This window comes from Ochotona princeps, chromosome 26 (assembly GCF_030435755.1).
Source record: "Ochotona princeps isolate mOchPri1 chromosome 26, mOchPri1.hap1, whole genome shotgun sequence".
NCBI lineage: Eukaryota > Metazoa > Chordata > Mammalia > Lagomorpha > Ochotonidae > Ochotona > Ochotona princeps.
The window spans coordinates 21,659,504-21,670,550 of record NC_080857.1 but is presented as its reverse complement, the minus strand read 5'-3'; the positions used below and the strand labels follow the sequence as shown (position 1 = coordinate 21,670,550).

At 41.3% G+C, this 11,047-nt stretch overlaps 1 protein-coding gene across 1 annotated transcript in view; it reads right to left on the bottom strand.

Annotated features, from left to right (window-relative positions):
• Nucleotides 1–308: 308 nt before the first annotated feature.
• The window catches only part of SYNJ2BP (synaptojanin 2 binding protein), a 33,077-nt gene continuing 22,338 nt past the window's right edge, over nucleotides 309–11,047 (bottom strand). Inside the window, exons 4-5 of the mRNA XM_058655103.1 lie at nucleotides 5,386–5,481; nucleotides 309–963 (exon numbers count right to left, since the gene is read on the bottom strand). Coding sequence (XP_058511086.1) covers nucleotides 823–963; nucleotides 5,386–5,481 — 237 coding nt within the window. The 3' untranslated portion in view covers nucleotides 309–822. The remainder of the gene's footprint in view (nucleotides 964–5,385; nucleotides 5,482–11,047) is intronic.

Sequence of the window (11,047 nt, the reverse complement as noted above, 5' to 3'; positions counted from 1 at the left end):
GTACACTGTTTATCTTTATGCCTTAAAGTTCTGTTTCTTTTTAAAGTTTGGATTATGGCACTTCACTTTCACCACAGTTATTAGAAGGACTCTTGTTCTTCTAATTTTGATCGCTTGAGTTCCTATATTTTAATGACCTAGAGCGGGCATTATTTAAAGGCTCACTCCCTGGTTCCCTTTATTCATGCTTACAGATATCTCTTTAAATATTTCAACTAAGGACATCCCTTAAATCAGAAACTGAAACCAGAGCAGCTGCCTCACCTCCTCAGTTCTCCATAAGGCATCACAATTACACTATCAAATACACGTATGTATATGTACTTTATAATATATATTTGCTTTGTAAAAAAAATAATAAAAATGCTCTTTTCAGTCTCCTTTGTTTGATGTAGGCACCCACTTACACAGTTAGAATTAAAGGCCACAAAAACTTCCCAAGGAAGATCATTATGAAGAAAATTCCTTCCTTCCTTCCTATCATTTCATACAACTGGCAGTCAAGGCATGCCAGCTTAGAAAAAAGTTATCATCCAGGAAGACAGGACCTTCCCTCTTTGGGTGGCAGCTGAGAATTCTAGCAGGTCTAGTAAAGTAGGTCACTCTTCTTCTGTTTTAAGCAATCTTTCCTTCAACTTTCCTTCAAACACTACTTTTACTCTGCCATTAAAACTCAAAAATCTGAAGACTGGCAACAGCAAGGTTGTGAATGGGCTCTGGTCACTTTAGTGTTGACTATGTAGAGCAGGGACAGAAGGGAGGACGGGGAGAAGGGCTAGAGAAGTGCATCTTCAACGGGAGCACCGGAAGGAACAAGCTTTTTCACAGTCGTTGCCGGTATCTCATGAACGCCCAGGCTGCGACCACAGTGAGGGCAAACAATGGTGCCAGCACCACAGCCATGGGAATGCCGCTTGGTTCCCTTTCACCTCGGTGTCCAAGAGGTCCGTTCTGCGCCGGTAACTGGAAGAGAAAGAAAACGATTAACTCCAGTGATTCATCTGTTTCCCACAAGTAAATGTCCACCTTGACTCTGGACACCCAAAGCTCTAAGCCCAAAGCACCGCTCAGCACAAGGTCAATTTTTGTCCTGCTGCATCAGTTTTATACATTCTTCTGGAAAAAACGTCTGAAGGGGTGGTGGCGTTTCACTCTGCTGCACTACCGACCTAAAAGGGCTCCTCAGCGCAAGTCAGGTAGCCTCACTCAGTACTGCTTCCTTCTCACTACGTGTACGTCGTACCAGGAAAAGGAAGACAGGAGATGAAAGCTACTGATCATATGGGGGATGTGGATATTACAAGGAGGAGGGCTAGGAAAGATTATCTGGCATCAGAATGCAACAAGATCCAAGCAATGTCAATGTAGGTGTGATACGTTCACTTGGAAATGTTTTCAATTCTCAAAGGTACCCACTCTGTCCTACATAGGGTCCTGTTCTTCATTTCCTAGTCTATAACATTAGACAAGGTGAAACCTACATAGAACAGAGAAATAAAAATTAACATAAAGAAAAGAAATTAGGGCCAGTTTAACAGGTTAATCCTCTACCTGCAACTGCCAGCATCCCATAAGGACACTGGTTCTAGTCCTGGCTGCTCCACTTCCAATCCAGCTCTCTGCTTGTGGCCTGGGAAAGCAGCAGGGGATGGTCCAAAGTCCTTGAAACCCTGCATCTTCTTGGGAAACCTAGTGGTGGCTCCTAGCTCCTGACTCCTGGTTTTGGATTAGTTCAGCTCTGGCCATTGCAGTCAATTGAGGAGTGAACCAGTAGATGGAAGATCTTTGTTTCCCCTTCTCTTTGTCAATCTGCCTTTCCAATAAAAACTATAAATAAATCTTAAAAAAAACAGAAAAGAAATTATACACTGACAGCTATAACTTTCTATTATGTGAAAAGGAACTTGATTTTTCTTTATTTCAATCACTTTTTCCCAGGATGGCTTAATACCAATTAAAAAAAGTATTCTTATTGAAAAGTCAAATTTACAGAGAGACAGAGAAAGAGATTTAGTTCTTTTAGTTCTTCGGTTTACTCCCGAAGCTAAGCTCATCCAAAGCCAGGAGCCAGGAACGTCTTCTGGGTCTTCCATGCGGGTATAGGGTCCCAAGGCCTTGGGCTGTCCTTGACTGCCTTCCTAGGCCGCAAGCAGGGAGCTGAATGGGAAGTGGAGCAGCCGGAACATGAATCAGTGCCCATATGGGATCCCGAGGCACATGTAAGGTGAGGACTTTACCCTCTAGGCTATAGCGCTGAGCCCTAATAGACTTTTAATGACTAACTGGCAATAATCACTGTGCCATTATACTTTAGCAAAAGACTTAGAATTATGTTGCCCTCTATTCCATCTCTAGATCTTTCATTCATTTCTGGGTAAGATGCCCTAAGTTGGCATACTGAAAAAGAAGACATACTTGTTACAGCAGAGCCAGTTGCTTAACCAAAAGAATCTGTTTTGCTTATAGCTGTTTAAAGAAGCTTCCTAACAAATGAATATTGGAAGCCACTCCTATATACCTTTAAAATTAACTTTGTGCTTGCTTTGGCAGCACATATATTAAAATTAACTTTAATCATATTCAAGTGCATGCCTATAATTACTTACCTTATCTATTGCATAAATTCTCCTATGTTTTAAAAAATAGAGAAGAGCCCAGACAGAAACAGCTGATGGTTAACACTGTCACCTGGCAAAACATTCTGTAACCCATCACATCCAGATTCTGCTTGTTACTCTGGCTATTTTCATAAATATCCTTCTTTATTCCTGCCTTTTACATTTTCCCACTATTTCATCTCAATCTTTTTCAGCATCTGAACCTCCGCTTAGCCACGGAATGAGGCAAAAAGTGTACCAATTTGAGCAGGAAAAATGTTACAGGTACACAGAACCTGTGCTGTGAATACACTCAAGATCCTCAGTACCACATGAGAAACTGTGTCTATCCAGACTTCCTCTCCTATGAAGTCAACTCTAAAACACCGAAACATAAGATGTGGCTGCAGAGATGGATGAAGTCTTGATCGAGTTCTGAATTCCACGTTGTTTTACTTACGAGCTCCCCTGTTAGCACGGGAGCTTTGGTCAAGAGTGTGACTAAGCTGCTGAGAGAAGGATTTACAGATGGGACAGGGAAGATCAAAGGTCTGTGTTGTGGTATAGTTCATTAAGCCACCTGGGGAGTGAACCAATGGATGGTAGATTTCTGTCAGTGTGCCTTCTAAATCAATCAATCAATCATTAAAAAAGAAATCCCACCACTATTATTGGTAGTTTTAGCAATTATTACTATGTTTCAAGAGATGATCTTTCCACTATCAAAAGGTGAAGCTGCTTCTGTTTTTCCCCCCATTAATACATTACCTTGAGGCAAATACATGCATTTTTTTTTTTTTTTTTTTTTTTAGATTTTATTGTTATTGGAAAGCCGGATATACAGAGAGAAGGAGAGACAGACAGGAAGATCTTCCATCCGATGTTTCACTCCCCAAGTGAGCCGCAACGGGCCGGTACGCGCCTATCCAATGCCGGGAACCTGGAACCTCTTCCGGGTCTCCCACGCGGGCGCAGGGTCCCAAAGCTTTGAGCTGTCCTCGACTGCTTTCCCAGGCCACAAGCAGGGAGCTGGATGGGAAGTGGAGCTGCCGGGATTAGAACCGGCGCCCATATGGGATCCCGGGGCTTTCAAGGCGAGGACTTTAGCCGCTAGGCCATGCCACCAGGCCCTTGTTTGTTTTCTTAATTGCAAAGTCAGATACACAGAGAGCAGAGACAAAGATCTTTGTCTGTTGATTCACTCTCCAATTACCCAACAGCCAGAGCTGAGTCGATCCAAAGCCAGGAGACCACAGCCTCTTCCAGGTCTCCCATGCAGGCGCAGGGTACTAAGGCTTTGGGACATCTTCGACTGCTTTCCCAGGCCACAAGAAGAGAGCTGGATGGGAAGTAGGGCTTCTGTGATTAGAACCAGCACCCATATAGGACCCTGGTGTGTGTGAGGCAAGGACTTTAGATCTGGGGTTGGAAGCGAGCCTGGTAGGGAAACCGTGGGCACTCTTATTTGCTAGGCAAAACTCCTGCAGGTGAGCACAAGAGCCAGGGCTAGTGGCGGACCAGTCTAGGCAAAGTGATGGCACCCAAGGCATGTGTGTGGGGCAGGTCTGGGGGCAGATCAGGCTGAGCTAAGTTGTAGCACCTGTGGATTTTCACAAAAGCCAGATTGAATGTGGGATTGCACTGGGCTAGTCAGCAGCTCATGCTGGCCAATGCAAAAACAGGCTGGGGTCTGGCCTTACAGAGATTATTGGAGCTTCCTGCGGCACCCGCTGATGTGTGTGATGGGCCTGTGGTGGGCTGGCTGCGCTGGGCCACAGCACCCATCAGCCTGAGAGATGGGGCTGGAGGCAGAACTGACTAGGCAGATGTATTCACTCGTATATGCACTGGGTGGTACAGGTAAATGAACCAAACTGGATCTTGTAGTGGCTGGTGCACACAAGATTCAAGTCTGAGGTCGCCCCAGGCAAAGTTTCTTCGGGGACTCCCCAACTAGATCATTGGACTCAAACCCTGGTCTAAGGAAAAATCACAGTATAAGTGGTCTGACTTTGGAGAGCATGTATTGGGACTAGACTTCCTCAGTTGCTGATGTCTGTACAGTAGAGGGCATGCCCAGATGCACATGGGGGACATGACAGCCAGCACATCCTGGCCAGCAGAGGATGTTGAGTGCTTCATTAGAGGATGGAAAGTAGAACAGATTGGATAACTCTGCTGGCCAAGCTTTGCAGCAAGTGTCTGGATCTATGGATGCACTCAGTTGGACACTGTCAGCCAAACAACCTTCGAAAGATCTTCTCAATGCTGGAGCAATGAAACCAAAGCCTACTCAAGAACTATCAAAACTACTCAAGTAATACCCTCGGAACATTCTTCTCCACATGGGGGTCTCTAAGGCATAATGAAATGTCTGTCCTCCATCTCTGGGTGCTGAAGTAGTTTGGCAGCAAGGAGCAGTCCCTTCTCCTCACCCAGCAGACCAGGAGAATAAAAAGGAAAGAACTGAAACATTTCTCCACTCACCTTCCTCTGTGCCTCAACCCTCCCCATCCTCATTGGGGACTCACATGGGCGTGCATCCCTCTCAACAATGTAAACAATATTAAAAATAAAATTAAAAATGTAAAAGATTTTTAACTAAAAATAAGTATATTTTAAAAATGATAAGCAGAAGTACAGTAGTGTTAAGTTCTTCAAAAAAGAGGGAGTAAAAGGGAAAAATGAACACCTATACATGTGCCCCTGAAGATGACACCCATGGTGTTTAATCACAAGAATGGTGCAAAGGTCAGACGCCAGGTCTCCAGCTCCCAGTGACACTTACCCTGTGCTGCACTCTCAGGCACACGGCATAGCCTGCATTACGGAAGAGGTTAACAGCATCCTGATGCAGGATGTTCTTTAGGTCATGGCCATTTACCTGTCAAATACAGAAAGGGGGAATAGTAAGAGACAGAAGGTTAGTTAATCCCCGTAAGTCTACAGACCATTTTTCACGCAGTCAGACATTTAAAAAACTAACTCCCATCAGGCATGTTTTAAGAGTTAGGAGTACAAACCAGGGTTCCTGGAACCTAGAGTGACTTTTTCATTTTCAAAGCTATGTTTTCCTAGAACTGAGGTTCCATGGGCTAGCCAGAGGCATTCTATGTTAAAACAGTTTCTACTTTCTCTTAGCTTCTATGCCTTGACTCATTAACCTGTTGTTGTTTTTAATCTTCCCTATAGCTAACATGATCTTCCAGCTTACCATCTTATTCTTTGTGTTTTGAATCCCCTAACTGCCATTTTCAATTCTAGAAATGAACCACCACAAAATTTTCCCACAATTTACTCCAATGTGATGCACACCAATGTGGGCACCTAGTGCTTATCCAATTGTGAATTATTTCCCATAATTACATGTACATTTCTATCCTCCTCACATTTACTAAAAGCTATAGTTCTGTGATAATATAAATCCTTAAAAAATTTCAACGTAGGTCACTTCTATCATCACATAGAGGTGAGACATATGAAGGGACATGGATAGTAAAACTCTGTGATATTAGCAGACATTGCCCAGAGGTGGTAGTGATCCTATGCCACACTCGTGGATGCAACCAGCCATCTGGTGCAAGACTGCATATCTTTCACACATGTCAATGCTGTCATCAACAGGAACAGTAGCAAGAACATCTGATATATCTAAAATTTTGGTAGGATCCGTTGTACCTACATCATCTTATTTCTCACAATAATCCTATGAGGTTGACACTATTTTTATCTTGTTTTTAAAGATGAAGAAATTGAAGTTTAGTGAAATCAGTGAATGTAAGAGCTGGTGGGCCTAGGGTTTCTAAATAATGGAGGAAGACCAAAGTGTGCTGGCATTTCACTGTTCTGTCTACACTACTCTTTCACAGAGACTCAACAGTTATCAGTGCAGTTAAAACTCATGCCTTTGGCTTTTCCAGTCTTATTCTCCCTGTCATAATCTAACGTTTCCATGAGTTCATATGCTTCCCTCCACTCTTCTCTCCTTCTGATATCCTTGGTCTACCAAATGAGTCTACCAACATCTTTTACCTAATACACGGTCTTTCTTCTCAAATGGTTTTGAACTTCACTTCAGTCCACTAAATATGTTCTATCTACAGAATCAATCCAACTACAATTCCTATTCTTTTCACACTTTCCAAACCTCAATCAAATTCTCTTTTTATCCTCATCAAAGCTTTAATCTTTTTGTACTTCATGTGCATTCTTACCCACCTAGGAGCTCTGGTTGTTACTGCGACAAAGCCCTTGGTAAATCATTAGAGTCCCTTGTCCCCATGATTTTCTGCCATCTTTCCAGTGCTGGGCAATACACTGCATCTACTTTCTTTGTCGTCAGTGAGTCGGCTATTCCTGGAGAAAGATACAATCACACTCTCTACCATGGATTCAAGCTGACTCCAGCTTACCCTTAAAAGGTCTCCATTCATCTAAGAAACTCCCTACAACCCCATTAACAGCCGGCTCAGATCTTTTCCCATCATCCAATTGAAACCTCAACTCCCTCTTCCTTCAAGACTCCTCTGTTTCACTTTTTGAGATTGCTACTTCTGATGTCTTTCTTTTCCCCTTAGTTTTTGGAGTATCTGTGCACTGTTCATTTCGTTCTCCAAATCAGGAACTTTCTTTATCAAGAATAAAGTATCCATGGATGTTCTTCATCACATCCTTTCTATTCATCCTTACAGAATTCAATTTTTGCTTGATTACTTAATTATTCTTTAAAACCATCCTCTTCTAAGGAAAAAAAAACACAAAATTTTTTTGGAACCTCTTTTACCCTCTTCCCATCTTCTCTCCTTTTTCTCTATAAAACTGTTCATATGCGCTTTCACCTCCTCAGCACCCATCCACTCCTTACTCCCTTGTAATCGTACATTCCGTAGGTGTGTGGAAAGAACAGACACCTGTGAAGCTTAGCAGTGACGTCCAGTCACCAAACGGTATGCAGTCCTTTCTCAGACTCTGCCCCCCTCTTTTGTAATTTTCTGCTAATCTGGCTTATAACTGAGTTCTCTTAGTGTTTAAACTATTTCCCTAATTCCTCTTCCTTTTCCTCCTTCTTAGGCAAGGAAAAGATCCTGACTTGCCACTGCTTCATTTTCTTCTCTCCCATAGTGGTTTTCACATTCTCAATCATAATCTCTAAATTTATATTAAAAAACAAACAAAGCTTTTATTTGCCAATTTCTGTTGGACATCTACTCCTGAATATTCTGTTAAATCTTTTTTATTTCAATATATCAAAAGCTTCTTTATAAGTTCCCATAAAACCAAAACACGATGACTTTAGTTCCTATTATCATTCCTTTAGACTAAAATTTATAATTTGTAACACTTTATTCTGGCAATAATAATTGGGATACTACAAAAAAAGTTTGTGAAAAACAAAGTTAAAAGAGAAATTTTGGTGTAAAAATGTTGAAGTCCAAGCTAAAGGTTTATGAAAGATGTTGCCAAAAGTATGCATGGATATAAAAAATATTCTGCATCAAAATAAGCTAACCTTTTAACTACATTTTTTTATGAACCATGGACTTTTTTGGGGGAAAAAATGTATTCATTTACTATTTAGTTGAAAGGCAGAGGGACAGAGGAAGAGAGCTTGCACTTGCTGGTTCATTCCCCCAAATGCTTGCAAGAGTCAGGGTTGGGCCACGCAGAAGCCAGGAGCTGGAACTCAATCTGGGTCATCTACATGGGTGGCAGGGGCCTAACACTTGTGCCATCACCTCTGCCTGTCAAGGAAGCTGGGATTCAAACCAAAGGATCCTGAAATGGGAAGTGGGCATTGTAAGTGTTGTCTAAATTGCTATGCCAAAAGCTCATTGCCCCTCCACTGCCCTGCCCCAAAACCAGTTTTAAAATACAGTCTGCAGTGTCAACAGTTATATATAAAAAGACTTATTTATTTGAAAGGCAGATTTCTCTCATAGGGCATTTTCTTTCCTATTGCTTATCTATGAAAACAGCTATGGATAATCATAACTCGATCACCGATTTGTCTTCTCGATCTACATTCCTCAACATCTTCCTCCATTCCAACCTATCCTATCTACCACTACCCAGGTGCTGGTGTGGTTTCACAGCAAGAATAGGTGGTTTTGGCATTTCCCTGATGGCATTTTTGATATATCTGTTGGCCATTTGTACTTCCTCTTTGCACTGAAGTCCTTTGCCCATTTCTCAACTGGTTTGGTTGTTTTTATTTGTGTGTTATTTACAAGTTGCTGGTATACTTGCAATATTAATCCTTTGCCAGGTGGTTCACAATAAAAAAAAAGCTAAAGAAATGTCTGTATGTTCAGTATTACTGGAAATATAGCTATGTAAAAACTTCCACACCTTTATCAAACCAATGGCTAGAATGTTCTCCTACTAAAACTGTGACTGTGATTACTTTGCAATGCACTATAAATGGGTTAAAGTCATTTTTCTACAATTATTTATAGCCACTGTCTATATTCCCACTAACTGAGGTCTTTCTACTTTTACTTGTTAAGCTTCCCATTTGATTAAGTATCACGCCTTCCACTGTGCTGCACATCTAGAGTATCTCAAGGTTAAACACAAAAAACGAGAGTTGGGGAAGGGGAGAATGGAAAGAGGGAGCAGGGAAATAGCTTTGTGTTCTTATAATTGTATCTAGGCTGGTAAACATTCACTAAAAATAATATTAACTTACAGAAATTTAAGATACCCAGTGATAAAAATTTTCACTTTCTATGAGAAAAAGGAAACTGTATTAGTTATTTAATTTTATAATGTAAAAATCAAGATAATACATGGGCATTATTTAAAGAGAATGGGAAGACTGAAATGGTCACTGATAATGACTCACAGAAAATTTACAGATTGATACTTCTGTTTGTTACCTTAGATGGCAACTAACAGAAGCGATAAGGAAGAGACACATTTATAGATTATCTAGCAAAAAATTACTTGAAAAAAAAAGATATATTTTACAATAAAGAGAAATAGCTCATGTGAGGAGAAAAAGTCCACTTCAGTATGAATATAGGCTACTAAATAATTAAACATAATTTTATACGGACTTCAAAGTCAAAAAACGAATACATGAAAAGGAAATGAGCTAAATACATGGGGCCGTTTACTGTTTATAGTCTGACAGGTTCATTTAAAAAATAGATATGCTGTGGATGAGAAAACATTGGTTGTTTAATAACATTTCCTAAGGAACAGAATCTGTAACGACTAATTTTGGAGCAAACAGGCCTAATACAACAGACAGGATTTGTTTCTTTTTCACTTGCAGATACTCCACTTTTTACTTGGGCCATCTTCTGCTGCTTTCCCAGACACGGGAGCTGGGTATGAAGTGGAGTATCCGTGCATCGAACTGGCGGCCATATGGGATGCTGGCACTGCAGGAGGTGGCTTTACACATTATATCAGAGAGCTGGTTCGAAACTGAGGCTTTCAGACACTAGCTTTTTCTTCACTGACTTAAAGCAAAAGTATTTATTTATTTACATGATGGGCAGAGTTACAGAGAGAAGATGAGACAGACAGATCTTCCATGTGCTGGTTCACTCACCAAATAGTCACAATAGCTTGTGCTGGGCTACGGTGAAGCCAAGTGCCTGAAACTCCATCCAGTTCTCCCATGCAGATGGTAGGGACCCAAGTACTTGGGCTGTCTTTCGCTGCCGTCCCGGTGCATTAGCAGGCAGCAGGACTGGAAGCGAAGCAGCCGGATTCAACCAGTGCTCATCTGAGACTCCAACAATGCAGGAGGCAGCCTGACCTCTCTGTTACAATGTGTGCCCTTCAGCCTTGACATTCATCTTCTGCCATCTAACACCACCTCCCAAAATCATTTTTCATGACACGCCAAGTTTCCAACACTTGACAAGTCTTCCAAAAATTTCTGTGTGAGGCAACCACTCACATAATGCTCCTTATTTCAGTCCATATTTAATAAATTATTTCACAGTATTATTTATATCCTGCTTTCTTCTCTTTACATTTTTACATAAAAACTAATTACAGCTTTTATATAAAACCACGCATATAATCTACTGTAAAGTTGCCAGTTTGCCAGTCCATGTTCTTTTTAGAATAATTCTAGCTCCTCATTTACCTTTTAGGGGGCAGTATGATATACTGGTTAAAGGAAGGGGCTCCAAGTGCAAATATATCAAAGTTTTAGCCCCTATCACGTAAAAATTGTGTGACCTAATGCATGCTGCTTGGCTTCCGCGAGGCTCAATTTCCCTAGCTACAAAATGAATACAATAACCATACTAACCATATGAGGTCACTATACTATTAAGAAAAACAAATGGAAAATTCTTAGCATTTTACTATCTTGGTTTGAGTGCTTAAAACATTTCTTACTGGGCCCCGCGGCGTGGCCTAGCGGCTAAAAGTCCTCGCCTTGAAAGCCCCGGGATCCCATATGGACGCTGGTTCTAATCCCGGCA